The sequence below is a fragment of the Megalopta genalis genome, chromosome 4 (assembly GCF_051020955.1).
Source record: "Megalopta genalis isolate 19385.01 chromosome 4, iyMegGena1_principal, whole genome shotgun sequence".
NCBI lineage: Eukaryota > Metazoa > Arthropoda > Insecta > Hymenoptera > Halictidae > Megalopta > Megalopta genalis.
In genome coordinates this window covers 1,336,706-1,352,646 of record NC_135016.1, presented here as the reverse complement: position 1 = coordinate 1,352,646, position 15,941 = coordinate 1,336,706, and the positions used below count along the sequence as shown (strand labels likewise).

General features: G+C 41.9%; 6 protein-coding genes across 12 annotated transcripts; 4 read left to right on the top strand and 2 right to left on the bottom strand.

Moving 5' to 3' along the window:
• Positions 1 to 258: 258 nt before the first annotated feature.
• LOC117227929 (uncharacterized) lies at positions 259 to 4,624 on the top strand. Of its 3 annotated transcripts, none has more exons than XM_033483500.2 (3): positions 259 to 397; positions 1,624 to 3,170; positions 3,572 to 4,624. In XM_033483500.2, the coding sequence occupies exons 1-3, from the start codon at positions 395 to 397 to the stop codon at positions 3,783 to 3,785; spliced, it is 1,764 nt and encodes a 587-aa protein (XP_033339391.1). In that variant the 5' UTR covers positions 259 to 394; the 3' UTR covers positions 3,786 to 4,624. The 3 variants fall into 3 exon arrangements, with proteins under 3 accessions (XP_033339391.1, XP_033339384.1, XP_033339379.1); XM_033483493.2 differs by having other exon boundaries at positions 296 to 409; XM_033483488.2 differs by lacking the exon at positions 259 to 397 and adding an exon at positions 676 to 813.
• Positions 4,625 to 5,152: 528 nt separating this feature from the next.
• On the top strand, positions 5,153 to 7,081 carry LOC117227949 (pleckstrin homology domain-containing family A member 8). 2 transcript variants are annotated; one of them, XM_033483517.2, is made up of 6 exons: positions 5,153 to 5,294; positions 5,402 to 5,457; positions 5,607 to 5,728; positions 5,815 to 5,965; positions 6,078 to 6,261; positions 6,501 to 7,081. In XM_033483517.2, the coding sequence occupies exons 1-5, from the start codon at positions 5,153 to 5,155 to the stop codon at positions 6,255 to 6,257; spliced, it is 651 nt and encodes a 216-aa protein (XP_033339408.1). In that variant the 3' UTR covers positions 6,258 to 6,261; positions 6,501 to 7,081. The 2 variants fall into 2 exon arrangements, with proteins under 2 accessions (XP_033339408.1, XP_033339402.1); XM_033483511.2 differs by having other exon boundaries at positions 6,078 to 7,081.
• LOC117227958 (transmembrane protein 17B) lies at positions 6,399 to 7,135 on the bottom strand. The gene is made up of 3 exons (XM_033483532.2): positions 6,997 to 7,135; positions 6,774 to 6,890; positions 6,399 to 6,690 (listed from the first exon to the last, which is right to left on the bottom strand). The coding sequence occupies exons 1-3, from the start codon at positions 7,114 to 7,116 to the stop codon at positions 6,451 to 6,453; spliced, it is 477 nt and encodes a 158-aa protein (XP_033339423.2). The 5' UTR covers positions 7,117 to 7,135; the 3' UTR covers positions 6,399 to 6,450.
• LOC117227905 (U11/U12 small nuclear ribonucleoprotein 48 kDa protein) lies at positions 7,068 to 10,050 on the bottom strand. The gene is made up of 5 exons (XM_033483450.2): positions 9,313 to 10,050; positions 9,062 to 9,230; positions 8,913 to 8,975; positions 8,486 to 8,630; positions 7,068 to 8,417 (listed from the first exon to the last, which is right to left on the bottom strand). The coding sequence occupies exons 1-5, from the start codon at positions 9,442 to 9,444 to the stop codon at positions 7,775 to 7,777; spliced, it is 1,152 nt and encodes a 383-aa protein (XP_033339341.1). The 5' UTR covers positions 9,445 to 10,050; the 3' UTR covers positions 7,068 to 7,774.
• A 562-nt stretch (positions 10,051 to 10,612) lies between these two features.
• Positions 10,613 to 13,163, top strand: Rpn6 (regulatory particle non-ATPase 6). Of its 2 annotated transcripts, XM_033483440.2 has the most exons (5): positions 10,614 to 10,791; positions 10,849 to 11,239; positions 11,514 to 11,908; positions 11,995 to 12,319; positions 12,403 to 13,163. In XM_033483440.2, the coding sequence occupies exons 2-5, from the start codon at positions 10,919 to 10,921 to the stop codon at positions 12,631 to 12,633; spliced, it is 1,272 nt and encodes a 423-aa protein (XP_033339331.1). In that variant the 5' UTR covers positions 10,614 to 10,791; positions 10,849 to 10,918; the 3' UTR covers positions 12,634 to 13,163. The 2 variants fall into 2 exon arrangements, with proteins under 2 accessions (XP_076377160.1, XP_033339331.1); XM_076521045.1 differs by having other exon boundaries at positions 10,613 to 11,239.
• A 281-nt stretch (positions 13,164 to 13,444) lies between these two features.
• On the top strand, positions 13,445 to 15,708 carry REG (proteasome regulator gamma). Of its 3 annotated transcripts, none has more exons than XM_033483461.2 (5): positions 13,445 to 13,786; positions 14,341 to 14,385; positions 14,481 to 14,801; positions 14,887 to 15,023; positions 15,357 to 15,708. In XM_033483461.2, the coding sequence occupies exons 1-5, from the start codon at positions 13,763 to 13,765 to the stop codon at positions 15,577 to 15,579; spliced, it is 750 nt and encodes a 249-aa protein (XP_033339352.1). In that variant the 5' UTR covers positions 13,445 to 13,762; the 3' UTR covers positions 15,580 to 15,708. The 3 variants fall into 3 exon arrangements, with proteins under 3 accessions (XP_033339352.1, XP_033339366.1, XP_033339362.1); XM_033483471.2 differs by having other exon boundaries at positions 13,473 to 13,786; positions 14,353 to 14,385; XM_033483475.2 differs by lacking the exon at positions 14,341 to 14,385 and having other exon boundaries at positions 13,448 to 13,786.
• Positions 15,709 to 15,941: the final 233 nt, after the last annotated feature.

Genomic DNA, 15,941 nt, shown 5'->3' with positions numbered 1-15,941 from the left:
TCTCGGTATTCCAGTTCCAGAGCGAAGAGTGCGGAGTAAAGAGCGCAGAGTGCAGAGTGCGGACTAAAAAGTAAAGAGTAAAAAATAAAGAGTAAAGAGTAAAGAGTAGAGAGTAGAGAGTAGAGAGTAGAGAGTAGAGAGTAGAGAGTAAAGAGTAAAGAAAAGGAAGGGAAAGAAATGATCCAAGTGCGGATGCGCGGCTCCACGCGCCTCGACGGCGCATCGGCGCCGCTGCAGCGACGCCATAGTACCGCAACCCGCCGTTCGTCGTCGCTTCGGCGCCACAGTCTCCCTCCCCGCATGTCCGGAGCCGGCTGAAAACTATCGTTCAACTCTTTCCTTCTTCTCTCCCCTGTAACGTCCGCATCGACCGTTTCGTCACGATTTTCTCAAAATGGTAAGTCTTCAGGTCGGTATCGAAACTGCGAACTCGTCGACTTTACAATCGTTCTTTTCCATCGCACCGCACAGGTACGATTCTTTCGAGAAACTTATTGCTCGCGTACGTGTTCGCGGAAACCCCTGCCTCGGACTGTCCCGCACCGTGTCGTACCGTACCGTACCGTACCGTACCGTACCGTACCGTGACGTCTCGTGTCGCGTCGTATCGCGTTGTGCCGTGCCTCGTCGTGCCGTGTCGCGTCGCGTTGTGTCGGTGTCGTGTCATGCCATACCATGCCACGGCGTGTCTCGTCGTCGACGTTTCGACGTCGCTTCGAGTCGTCCAAAGACGGTCGTGAAATATTCTCGCGATCCACGTTCTTCCACGCATCGCCGATTCAACGAAGGTATTATCGGCGGTACGGACGCACGGTACAGTAATTATCGATTCTTCGGGACGGATGTTCGAATTTCGAGGAAATTCGCCATCCGGCTCTGCGACACGGGTTGCCGTCGGGTTGCGTACGGGTTGACGTCGTACGGTACGGTATACGTATAGCCTCGCGATCAAAACGGTTGAAACTCGAACGGAAAGAAGCCGGACTTGGAAGATTATTCTACTCGATTCGCGGTTGTCGCAATTCGCCGCGGGATGGCAGCACCTCGTGGAACAACTGTCCGCGTCGCGGTGATCGCGGTGATCGCGGTGATCGCGGTGATCGCGCGGGAACCGCTCGTACAGTTTCGTAATTGAAATTCTTCGAAAAATCGGATCTCGAATTGTAAAGATGGACGCTATTTTCACCGTGATCGTTGACAGCGTTAACATCGTCGGCCTAGTCGTCGCCATCGTCGTAGCTACTGCCACCGCCGTCGTCGTCGCCATCGTCGTAGCCACTGCCATCGACGATGGTCTGGAATGTGCCGTAGGGCGGTGGAGGCGAGACCGAAGCGTACCGGCGACGCTGCGATTGGAAATTGTCATTGGAATCCATTGGCATCGTCCAATACCATTTCCGAGGTCTTTCCTTCGCCGCTCTAAAGCGCATTTCGGACCACCACCGACTGCCATCGCCATCGCCTTCGCCTTCGCCTTCGCCATCGCTATCGCCATCGCCATCGCCATCGCCATCGCCGTCGCCATCGCCATCGTTATTACCATCGTCGTTGCCTTCGTCTTCGCTAACGGCCTTGCACAGAAATCTCTGACAGACTATGTAAAAAGATGGTCCAATTTCGCAGGTACTTGCAGGCACAAGTGTACCGAATCTGCGTCGAGAACATCGAGAGCATAGAGAAGAAACGGTGGGGTGCGAGCAACGCGCGAACGTATATCGGTGCTCGGGGACCGGAACGTTGTCCCAGGAACGGGAGAATCAGCATCGCGCGACGTCGCGGAACGGTAATTCGGAAGAGATATCGGTGCTGAATTTGATGGACGGAGAGAGTTTGTGCTACAGCTTGGCGTTGATACGTGGCCGAGCAACGGGAGCAGGCTGCGACTCGATCACCGTGAGGAACCACAAGAGTCAAAGTTCGACCGAATGGCCGATCGTAGCCGGGGAATTTCGAGCCGTGGTGGAACTGGCTCGTGGCCCGAATAAATTGGAACTGGAAGCAGCCGGACGAAAGAAGAAGCTGCTTCTGATCCACGAGCCGAGAACGACGAGATTACGGGTAACGCCGGTTTACGTGATCTGCGCCGGCCACGACGGATACTTCCAAGGCCCCCGCAGAGAAGATCGATCGCCGGAAAGCGCGGCGACCAGAATCGGTCTCGGCGCTCGGCTCCTGCAGGCTCTAACCGCCGAGAAGCTGCGGGAAGCGGGTTACGAGAGGAAAACCTTTCAGCTGGAGAGGGACTTGGACGGGCCGGAGTGCCTGGTGATGCACAGTATGCTCGACGTTGACAGAGCACGCGGCATGAGCCAACGAGAACTTTGGGAATTGATCGCGCGGGAACTGATGACCGGACCGTTGGCCTCGAAGCATCGCAAATATCTCGCGTTTCTCTCGTGCACTCGGTATCGGGGCGCCCCGAACCCGCGCACGCACGAGGACACGCTCGCGAGAACGCAGGGGCACGCGGCGCTCGGCGGCGGGGGACTGGCTCTGTTCGGCTCGGCGTGCCTCCACACCTGGCCGACCCGCATGAACCAAGTATTGGCAAGGTTTCTGGACGCGACGCCCGTCGACACGGAACAGCTGATGGACGACAGCAATTACCGCGGCACGCACGGCGGCTGCTTCGCCACCACCCTCGGCTCGGTTTTGCACGAGCTCGGTCACACTTTCGATCTCGGTCATACTCGCGAAGGTATAATGGGCCGCGGGTTCGACTACGTCGATCGCGTGTTCGTCGGCGCGGCTGGAATCGACTTCAATCGAAATCCCGTTCTACGAAAAGACCCTCAGCACACGACGGTCGCGTTGAGCAGGCCGCTCAGCGTCACGGTTACCGTGCAACAACCGTTCGCTCTATCGACGAGCCCGCGAAGGAGTCGCTTGCTCTCGGAAACCTCGCGACCCTCGCCCTCCCAGAGTCCTCCGCGGTCGCTCGGTCGCGTGTCCGCGCCCGCCAGTCCCGAACTCAATAGGTCCTTCTCCAAGAGCCTGCTGCAGGCGCAGTCCGTGCACGCGATCGAACAGATCTCGGCTAATTCGCAAACCGATCGAACGTTTTGGACAACCTCGTGCGCGGCCTTCCTCGCCTATCATCGGTGGTTCAACAACGAGATGGACAACCTTCCCAATCGTCGCTTCTACGACATCGAGTACGATGGAAAAAGGTAAAGCGAAACCTATGGAAACTTTTTTCTTTCTTCTTCCCGCGTATCCCGTTTCCCGTTTTTCGTTTCCCGTTTCCCGTTTCCCGTTCCCCGTTCCCCGTTCCCCGTTCATCGTCCCGTTTCTTCGCTCGAAACGGGCGCCATCGTTTCAACAGTTTCAAAACATAGTTTATCGTTGTTTGCGCGACCGACGACAACACCGTTTCTCTTCTTTTCCCACTCCCTGTGTCTTCGGCTTTCCCACTCCCTCGCGCCTTCCGAGCTCTTCCAATTCCAATCGTTACTACTGCCGCAGCAACCGACGCAGCAGTTGCAGCCGCCGCAATCGCCACTGCTACCGCAACTGTCGCCACTGTCGACGTCGTCGCTAATAATGTTCCTATCTCTGTGTCTAATCGCAGGAACGTGGTGAGATCGCGTTTCGGAGTACGAGTCATAGAACTTAGGGAGACCTCGGGCGGAATGGTATGCGGTTCTCGACAATTCCCTGGGGCTCGACCACCCATGGAAGCTCTGGTTCCAACGGCTCCACCCCACTCTCTCGCCGCCCTCACTCTCGTTGCCGAAGATTCGGCCGGCAACGTGCTCAGATATCCGCTACCGACAGCATTTTGAAGCATCGTGCCGATTCTCCCTCGTCGTTGACACGATTCGAAATCTTTGGACGAATACGAAACCAGTGGCAACTTGTGCAAAACACCACGAGTGCGTTCGTTTTCGCGTATCGTGTGCCTGTGTGCGAGGTAACGCTTCCGCCTGATCGAACTCGGAACTAGTAATCGAACATGCCTGTTAGTCGCCATGATTTTACGAAATCGTTCTCCGCGAATACGCTATTGTAAAGAACACGTTTCGTCACTTTGTACCACTCGAAAATCGATACACGGAACCCTTTGCTATCGTATAGCGACAGCTTGGTATCCAACCGAGCCAGACCCGATCCGAATCGTCGGTCAACGATCGAACGCGTTTCATCTTATGCGGTGACGCGTGCATGGAAACGCGAGCGCGCGAGAGCGAGAGCAAGAACTTTGTACAACGTTACGATGAACGCAAATGTGGTATATTTTTTGTAAACATCGTTTCGCTAACCGACGCAACGCTGGACCAGCTACGACCGGTGTACGCGTCGATCTATACACGATAGGTACATGTAATTTGTATACGTACGCGATTATTTACGTAGATTCGGATACATAGAAGGAAACGCTGAATTTGTAAAACTTTGATTCGTTGCTGGCAATTCGGAAAATGGAAGAAAATTGCGAAATCCATCGATACCGATACATTTGTTGCATCGCGCGTACGCGCAATACGCGTATACGTACCGTTTAGGCACGACGACTCGAATCTTTAAACTTGAAACGACTAGAATGCTTTGTCGGTGATAATAATCTTGTAGTCGTAGCAAACAGTACAAGTTAATTAATAAATGCGATAACTTGGTACCATGATTCAACACTGACTAGACAGTACACCGAACGATAAAACACGATTCAATCATATAATAACAAGTTTGCATCGAAACGCGTTACTTTGTACGTTCGGTACATAGCATAGAACATGGTACTATCGTGATTGTTATCGTTATCGTTATCGTTATCACCGTCGTTATTATCGTCGTCGTGTTTTCGATAGCGTGGGAGACCTAAACGATCGAGCCTGGAGCCTGGACTACGCGTAAACGTACACGTACACGTACACACGCGTAAAACTTACCTAGTCACTGTCGTAGCGGACCTTTATCGAAATGTTTGTTAAAACACACGTTATTCGAGATAGCGTCATTTTTAACATTAACATCGTTGCTAATCGATACCTCTCGCAGTTCGTATCTACGCGCGACATGACACGATCAGGATAATCGTCGAGTATCCAAAGGAATAAGTATCCCTCTTTTCCATTATATACCTATACCTATTCCTATACGCTTGAAATTCCATTGATACCTTACTTTCGCTTGTTACCAACCAAAATTAACCATGCTGTCTACCGTATCGAGTACAACCGGAACAACGGATGCAGTTGACGGTGAAATTAAAATACTGTTCCCTGAAATCGTTCAACAGAAGATAAACACTGTCGAATTTCTAGCTGCGGCACGTGGCGTTGCCAGAATAGTGGGTACGTACGATTCTATTCGGTGCAACTTAATTTCATAACCTGCACAAAAAGTCACGAATCAATTACGCTGGAACCATAACGAGTCGATCGATCGATTAATGTTTCAGATAAACTCGGCAAAGTCTTTGCTCCCGTCAAATATGATATTCAAGGCAATATCGATGTAAGTTCTGGCGAATTTTAGACATTCGGAAACGAATATGAATACGACAGAAAATTAGAACGCTCTCTGCTCGCACAGATTTCGCAACAAACTACCACCGATTGTAAGATCGTCCGATTTCTCTGTAATTTCTTCCAATCTAATTGCAGAAACTCACAGCTCGGTACGCGACTAATATGGAACAAAATGTAACCTTGCAGGACATGATTCTATTTGAAAAAGCTACCGAAACCAAGTTAATCGCTATGGATGCTCTGTTATGGCTGACTAGGTACGCGCTATTCTACTTTGCATTTTCCCCGAAAAAGAAACGTACATCGATTCGATCCGATCAAAATCTTAACGTACCTATTCCAGAGGATTACACATGATTTTACTATTTTTCGAAAAAATTGTCGAAGACGGTAAAACAGATTCGCCGACGGAAGATTTGGTAGCGTTTCTTAAAAAATCTTACAAGGAGGCTCTAGAACCGTACCACGGTTGGATGGCGCAACAGCTTTTCGATGTAAGTGCGCACTCGATATTACTCTCGAGACAATTTTTACCATGAAAAATTATGCAACTCGGTCGCGAACGAAAGTCTAACTTTTTCAATTATTTTTATCCTAATATCACAGATTCTTTCTCGCATGGTTCCCACACGCTTGCAACTTTTGTCTGCATTGAGTACAAGCGAAAATCCCGACAAACACGATATTGTTCTGAGAGACATGGAAATTTACTTGACGAATCTGCGGAAAAATGTTTCGATCATTCAGATGTTTTATAAAACCCATAATCTTGGAAATGCAAGATGAAAATGTGAGTTATAGTTATTCGCATCGATAACAACCTAATCGCAGCACGGTGTACAAAAATACAGTTTGTTGAGAATAAAAGTAAACGAAGAAAAGAAAAGAGAAACGAAATAATCGCAAAGAATGCACGATAGTACAGTATTTGTGGACGATTGGAATATCAAAATTTATTAATAAGATTTTCCATAATAAACTAGTACTTGCTAGGCGCATTATACAGTCGAGCCAAATAAAATGTTCTAGCACGAAGGTCTGCCAAATTCTTCAAGGCGATCGCACCCGTAACAATTTCAAGAAAAAGAAGACCGATCATAAAATAATGGACAAATACATTGTTACGTTCGAACAATGTTCTACGGTTGAAAACAAGGAACATTTCCAGAGGGAGTTGTATCAGCAGCGAAATCAACCAACAAGCTGCCAATTCTGGAATCTAACAAACACCGTCTCCCATGATAGTTAACAAATTCTGAACTAGATAATGCTTGCGATGTAAATGCGATTGACTGTAATTACCTTCCCACCAAGATTTCCAAGATATCCCAAATATAACTTCAAACTGTCGGACACCAAGAGTATCGCAAATATTACCAGCAGTATCGCGTTGCAAACATCCCTTACGTACTTACTGTACTGAAAAAGACAAACAGAAATCACCAGATTAATCGATTGGATTTGCCTAAAAGTAACTTTCACACTTTACACATTGTACGCAACAGATCACACAAATGATATTTACATTCAAATCCAAATTGTAAGCAACTACCGATAACCAAATCGGAAAGAACCAAAGGTTAATGTACAGAACTATTTGAAACGGCAAATTCGATTTTATTTTGTTCCTTGTTGTCCGTTCCATTCTACATCCGTTTGCCAAGAGATCAACGTTTACCAATACATTTGCTCATTTCACAACTGATTCTACAAACGTCGTTTGTAGAACAATGTCGTCGTGTCAAATTTACGCGTTCACCACAATCAAAATTTCATTCAAAACCAGTATCGTTCTCCGAATTTAAACCGATCTTTGGTTAGATGTTGAATCGAATCGTATAACGTATAGCGTCAGAATCGTAAGTCGAACGCTATCTACGGTCGAACGTTGAAACTACTAGCCACACTTAATATGTACATATTATGCCGGTCGGTCCAAGTCCAAATGTATGTATTTGCGCATGTAGATTGCGCTGTTTGGTTGTGTTGTTCGTCAAACGTGTATACTCTGTAGCGTTAGAGTGTAGAGTATATAAGAGTAAAGAGCTATAGAGCATCGAATACATAAACGTACTGATCGGATTTTCCCATGTAAAAGATTATAATTCTTCTGTTACGAATTTATCAGCTTAATCCAACATGAAGATACTAGTAGTGCTTGTACCAAGCAATATTCGTAACTGTTCGTTTACACCGGGCATTTCCTCAAAGTGACGTAAATGCATAAACGCATACACAGCAATCGTATTTGTATAAGCAATTTCTCCGGATTAATAAGCAAAACATCACGATAACAACAGACGCTAATGGTTCTTCTCCACCTTTTTAAAATGATCGCAGTTCTTTGTCATACTTTCCGGTTTCTCATACTTCCTAACATTCCTCGCGTAAGTCTTCTCGGAGAACTCTCGTCTACTCTTTTTGCTATAATCGCGTTCTCTGGAACGGGAACGTTTATGTTTACGTTGTGTCTGCGGTTTTCGTGATTCCTTCGAGTTTCGCGATTCTGTTGTAGTTCGCGAATACTTGTCTCGCCCGTATCGATCTCTGAACGAAGATGCGTGCGACGGTTCGATACGATCGTTTCGGAGATTGTTACCTCCGTGATCATTCTGAGAGTCCCTAAGTAAAAGATGACGACAGTTGTAACGAGAATCGGTGGGAGACAACGAGGATGTGTTTTGTACAGTGTCACCCAGATGTTTCCTTGGACTTTCAGTTTTTCTGAGATCTACAGCTTTCGTCTCACGATTAATTTGATGTTCTTGCGTGACATGATCGACGTACAACTCCATTTGTTGATCTATGATCTCTCTGAGGATTTCCATGTGAGACTTTTTATTGGTATGAACACCTCTGTGTTTAGCCCTACGTCGTTTTAAATTACGTTCTTGAACCAGTATCTCCAGAAACGATAACTGTTTGTTATCTTTATCTCTACAGACTCTGCAATAAATTATGAATTCTTTCAATAGTTTTATGTTAATAGTCGAACAAAAAATGCTTATACTTACAATGTTTTGGTATCTGTAAAGTCATGTCCAACGTCCACTTTCATTGTACGGGAGACGACGTATTCGTATAATATTTTCCTTTCATCGCGAGTAAAATCTGTGAAGATTCTATCGGATGTTCGTGGAATTAACCGATCACCCAAACCTATTATCAGTGTTAAGAATGTGGGTTTTCAACTGACTTATACATTATAAAGACAAATAAAATAAGGAAACATAAAATTGTATACTATGTGTATGTGAACACACGCACACACATATATATATATATATATATATATATAGAGAGAGAGAGAGAGAGAGAGAGAAAACATGAAAAAGGATATATAGAGCTTGTGCCAACTATGACATTGATAACTGTCTGGAAAAAATTGAGCAATTTAAAATATTTAAGGATACACTTTAAGCTCTGTTTTTCTGTACTAACCAATGCTTATTGTAGAATCCTTTCTTCTAGCTTCTTCTATGATGCTATTTTGCAAAACTGCATCTATAATCGAAGGCTTTTATTTTAGACTTGTTTTTGTTGAACATTTACAAGTTATTTTAAACGATCTCACCAAGTATGTTACTTACCCAATTTTATAGAGAAAGGAGAACACAAATCTAAATTTGGTTCAGACAGTGGTACATGACATTTATTATAGCCATCTCTTTTCCATTGACAATCTTCCAAGTGTTGATCCAAAATTTCTTTTCCGATACGGTGAGACGAATTATATGGACATATTAGACGATTATCGTTCTGAGGAAATATACGATTATAAATGTAGATCTATTAGCGATAGTTTTTAAATATGCGCAATATAATACATATTAGCGTTTACCTCAATTTCTATGCTTTCTAGCGTCCAATCTAAGGCAGACGTAATGTCCATGATTTCTTGGTGAATTTTTTTCGTGAAATCATTTAAACCTCGGTATTGGATTTCGCGGTTATTTAACGTACTATTTAACATTTCCGCTTCTAATGTAAAATTATGAGTAAAGAAAATTATTTGTAACAATTAACTAAACCTAGAAAACACGCGAACGCGTCTCCTTATGACGTAATGTTGTCACTTGTCACCACTTGTCACTACCATACTCGTACTACGGACCTAAAGGAAGGAACTATTTGCGAGAGGTTGAAGCAGAAGACGGAAGGGAACATCGACCGTCGGCCATATTTTTCTTCTTCTTTTATTCAAAGAAAATATGTACATACAACTTTAAGCATCTAGATATACATATTAGACTCTGTCCTTAATTTTGGCAAAATTAGGGTATAACACGGGGTATAAAACAAATGAGAATATTGCGAAACATAAATAATTGTTCATTAAAGTTTGCTTAACTGTTATGTCAACTAATTATATTTCGTATTGTTGTCGTTTGGTTTTCTTACACGACATCGATGCAGCAGATCGCTGCAGATTCTTTTGAACAATTCTATGCTCTTGATTTACTTTTTTATGCCTTAATTTTCTCATAATTAATGTTTTTTTGACGACCTTGCACTTTGCGTATGTGGCGCTTCTGTTGGAGAAAAAGTGAAGCTACTTTCGATGTTCGTATAGCGCCAACTGATGCAGTGGCACTGTACTGCATCGAACGGAGCTTCATTTTCTCTTCAACAGAGGCGCCAGATACGTAGAATGCATGTGTGTGTGATCACCGATAAACATTATTTATGACAAAATTGGAGCATACAAGACTAAACCATAGGACTATTCAAGAGGATTTGAATCCTACCTAAAAGATCGCTATATGCCATGATTGACTATTCAGATACAGGACGGCCAATCATAGCTCACTTTTCCCTTAAGGACACATCAACGCGATATTATTGTACATGGTAGATAAGTTGGAACATCCAACCGTAACCACACGATCTAACTGTCTAACATGAAACATCAGCAACGGCCACGGCCAGAACACGAATCCTACCAGCATCGTGTGGCATCAACGAAAGTGAGAGTGATATACAGCTTACCCAATCAGATTGAAAAGTTGGTTATTCGAGATTCGAGATTCGAGATTCGAGATTCGAGATTCGAGATTCGACGCTACGTATGTATGCGCAAATGGAGATTTACATGCATATGCACTATGTAGTACACGCACGCATACTATGCTTTAGATGAATTCGGTAGTTAAGTTGACTCGCGTAGCTACGTGACATGAGTTTTGGGATTTTGAGGATCAAACGTTGGGGAAAGAAAGTGACAACTCATTTGTCGTTCGTTAACTCTATTTGTTTGTGTGTGTGAGGGCGTATAAAACGTTTAATATTTTAAATAAATTTTATCAGATCCAGATAAACTGTACGTTTAAGTGTTTTGAAAAATCTGAAACATTTAATCAGCTAATTATATTTACAGTTCCTGTGGAGTGGGGAAATAGGTTAGTTGTTCTTAGATTTTTGTCTCCTGGAACATAAATACTGTCACGATGGCTGGTGTAATGTTATTTGAACGAGCACAAGCAGTTTCCATGACGAATCGTAGCGAAGGTATTTCTCTTTTGAACGAAATCATCTCCGATCCTAGTATCGGTGCTGTTGACGATGACGAAGAGAATATTCGTATAAAAGAGCAAGGCATTTTACACCTTGGTGAGCTTTACAAGAAGGAAGGGAAAGCAAAAGAACTGGCTGAACTAATAAAAGCTACAAGACCATTTCTGAGCTTAATCAGCAAGGCCAAAGCTGCTAAACTTGTTCGTTCTTTAGTAGATTTCTTCTTGGATCTAGAAGCTGGCATTGGAATCGAGGTATTAATACTTACGTCGAATTAGCTGGCAACTCGAAACCACTGCAATGGACATATTTTGTTGTAGACTGATCGAATATCCTATCTTTCTTTATAATAGTTGTTCGATGGAGAGTAAAAGTAATATAAAATAGAGCATGACGATAGCGCGTTCTCGAGCGGTCGCCTTAGCGATAATATAATATAGGAATTTGGTCATTCGGTGGATGCGAGTATCCATGATATTTTGTTTATAATTCGATAATACAGTTTCCAACAATTCTACGTTCGTTTAGGTTCAATTGTGTAAGGAATGCATAGAATGGGCAAAAGAAGAACGTCGAACATTTTTAAGACAATCGTTGGAAACACGTTTGATAGCGTTATACTTTGATACCGGTATGTACAGCGAGGCGTTGCAATTGGGATCAGCTTTATTGAAGGAACTTAAGAAATTGGATGATAAACAACTATTAGTCGAAGTTCAATTGCTAGAGAGTAAAACGTATCATGCCCTAAGTAATTTAGCAAAAGCAAGAGCAGCTCTTACCAGTGCCAGGACAACGGCTAATGCAATTTACTGTCCACCAAAAATGCAAGCTGCGCTAGATTTACAGTCAGGAATTCTACACGCTGCGGACGAACGAGATTTTAAAACAGCATACTCTTATTTCTATGAGGCATTCGAAGGGTGAATCATTTGATTCAGCATGATTATATTATTTCCAGAATTTGCTTCCATTCGTCTATCTTCTATTATTTATCGATTGTTTGCAGCTACGACAGCGTCGAGAGTCCCAAAGCGTTAACAGCACTGAAATATATGTTACTGTCAAAGATTATGCTGCGCACACCCGAAGACGTTCAGTCGATTATGTCTGGGAAGTTGGCGGTTAAGTATGCCGGCCGGGATTTGGACGCGATGCGAGCAGTCGCCGAAGCAAGTTATCGACGATCTTTAGCGGACTTTCAAACTGCTGTAAAGAAGTACCGCGACGAATTGGAAGACGATGTGATTGTACGTGCTCATCTCGGCTCCCTGTACGATGCTATGCTTGAGCAAAATTTGTGTCGCTTGGTTGAACCTTATTCTCGCGTACAGGTATATAGATAGCCCTATACTTAACATTGTCTGCCTTGCGTTACGAAGCTTTCGTTAATCTTGCATTTTACTCGAAACAATAGGTCAGTCACATCGCTACCTGCATATCATTACCTCTTCCTCAAGTTGAAAAGAAACTCTCGCAAATGATATTGGATAAAAAATTGAGAGGTGTTCTCGATCAGGGCGAAGGTGTTTTAATCGTTTTCGAAGATACCCCACGAGACAAAACTTATGAACTTGCATTGGATACGATACATAGTATGGGGAAGGTCGTAGATACGCTCTATCAAAAAGCGAAAAAACTCACTTAGCCGTGTTTAATACAATATAGATATATACCTCTAACATCAAAGATTCATAATTATTAATACCATCGATTATCGTTTTGTGTCTTTAAAATACAATTGAATTCATGATCTTTTAATATGTTCATTGTATTATTTAAATCGACACGTTTCTGCTTCGAATATCTTTCTTTTCTTTATGCTATTAGGATACTCTGGTATTATTTCTTTCAAAATCTTAAATAATCCGATTGAAAATACTTTTCTTCCTACGTATATATACACACACACACACATTTTAATATGTGAACCAGACACTAGTGTGTACAATCATATCCCTTCTGTTATGCACACATTCGTTCGTACACACATGGCACGCATACCGAAGACACGTATGTGCCGCCCGCGGGTATACAGATACATACGCGTATATTTGCACACAGTTGTAAAGCGTCATGTGCAGCAGTGACTGTTTCAAAAGGGTTTTTTCCATTCGAAAACAGTTTATGATGGTGCTGTGATATGCCAACTGTGAAATACAATATTACTGTGTAAAATTGTTTTGTTATTCATTTACATATATACATAAACCTGTTCGAGTCATTGAAAAATAAAAGAGACGGAAACAAATTCCTACTGCTATATCATCTTGCACGTTAATTGAACAGTTGTAATTGTCCCTTTCTAGCGCCGTTAAATGGATGAAAATTTTACATATTGACCTATATTCATGTAGATATTTCCATATTTCAAATAACATTTTTAAAGAGTTTTTATGAAAGTGAGATACCATTAGATTGTGTACGTTTATGTGCATACGAATGTGTTTGAATGTATTCGTGTGCGTGTCTGTGTCATTTTATGGCGAAAAATTTTAAAAGTAAAACCGAATGAATGCATATTTATATAATATTAATACTGCATATTTCGTATTTTATAAATATGAAATAGCCTAATTCGAAGTGTAATCTGTACCGCTAAATCAAAAACGATGTTACGACAACACTACTGTAACCGTGCTAACGTTACAGTTACAGATTCTGATTTGATGGCGTAGTAGGAACATGCACGACTACTTCCTGTTTGAAGTTGTACGTTACAACAAAGAGGCAGGGTGGTTATATTTTATAAAGTGTTTTTTTGTGTAAAATATATAATGGCAGATACAACAGCACAGAAGGTAAAGTATTTTCCACAATGATCACAATGTTCAACGTTAGGAAGTGCTAGCTTAGGCTATTCGCATGATATGCTTGAGAAACTACAAGCAACAATGTTTAGGTTAATGAAGCAGTTAACACAGGCCGGCATCAATATGTCTAAGCAAGATTTTGCTTTCTTTTCCTGATAAGATTTTCGAAAAACAACCTCCCGTTATCATTCATAGATTTTGTTTATTCAAATGTTTTAGTTTCCTACATAACGTAATAATCCTCTAGGTTCTAGATGATTAAGTTTAACATTTATACAAAAGTACGCAGACAAACAATAAAATTATATTTCCATCAGTACACGTAGTTTCCGTCTAACTATACGATATTTTACGTTTATTTGTTATTTCGTATTGTTATATTGTATCATATTATATTGGCTCTCTGGAAACAAAACGTGCAAGTTTGTGTAGTCATTTGTTATAATTTACCATGTAACAATAGTCATTTTTACGTATTATGTACTATTATTCTATATTTTGATTCAGTTGAAGTATTCTATTTAATGTATTTATCCTTCAAGTTTGTCTTACAGGTTCAAGAATACAAAGATTCTCTTAAAACTAAGGTAATTAGTTGATCGTTGTTTCATTGCTGCATACTTTTGACCAAATTATTGTAATACATACCATCTACCGTTCTATGTATATATATATTGTTTAGGCCGAGCAACTGCTGTTAAAAGGATTTCCCGAGAAGATCGTTAAATTAAACGAATTATTGGAGACACCTGGATTTTGTAACAGAAAACTATCGGATGTCCATCAAGATTTAAACGTGCCTATTCCAGATCCAATAATTCTGAATCATTCCGAAGATGTACCTCCTACAAAGAAAGTGAAAGTAGACAATAGCATAGACAATACTAGTGGAACCAAAGTGATGGTATTAACAAATGGACCCGTACTTTGTAACAAGCCTCTATGCGATCTGATTTGCATAGTTAAGCCCTATATTCGACAACTGCTGGAAGACTCTAACTTGGTAAGTACACCGAAACCGATATACCCGTTCGTTAATCTACATTATTTCTAAACCGTGCTAATCAAAAATTTATTTATCGTTTCAGTTGAAAATGTGGGTTTCCTATCTAATTCCAAAAATAGAAGATGGAAATAATTTTGGAGTGTCTATTCAAGAAGATACGCTGGCTGAAATACAATCCGTTGAAAGCGAAGCTGCCGCATTTTTCGATCAAATATCTAGGTAATTCTCTTGTTTATCACTTTGCAATACCTTGTTGTTTGTATGTAGTATGTACAATGGTATAACGATTGTTTCCCATATTGGGACCGGAACACTTGTTACCATTGATAATTTGTACCGGGTGACACCTAGGAACGCTAAAGTTTAGCAATTTTATTTACATACGTCACCGTTCGTATAATAGAGGATCACAAAGTATCGAAAAACTGTTAATATATTGGCAAAAAATAAAAAGAGTTCCAAAGATGTCCGGAAGCACCGCGTGAAACACAAGTCGCATAGCGGTACTTAATAGAAAGTACATAGTCCAAACAGAAATTTTATATTTAACAGGTATTTCATCTCTAGAGGAAAGGTCATCAGTAAAGTTGCAAAGTATCCACACATTAGCGACTATAGAAGGGCAGTCCAAGAATTAGATGAGAAAGAGTATGTGAGTTTGTGGTTAGTTATGTGTGAAGTCCGTAATCGTTATTGTTCTCTACATGACTTGGTAATCAAGAATTTGGAGAAGATCAAAAAACCTCGTTCTTCTAATACGCAATCCTTGTATTAAACTGCAGACTATACATACTATTTATACCTGATATTGTACAGGACGATAATGAAAAAAAAAAACAACAAAAAGAAACCAAGAAAAACATTCGCGACATAAGAAAATATTATTCTTAATCCTTTCATTGAATCGTTTGAATTTTGTTTACTTTCCTGGTCCCGTTGCCTTTTGTTGTGTTTGTTTGGTTATTCGAGTGACTTTTAAAACTGCATCAGACAGAAAAGTCGAAGCGTTTTCAACAATGTATTCGTTTATTTACTAAAATTATCATAGTTTGTGCCAATTCAACTGCGTTGAATTACTCTTTATCTCATTGTACGATGTTCAACATATAAGACAGGATTTGGTCCCTAACTTCATCT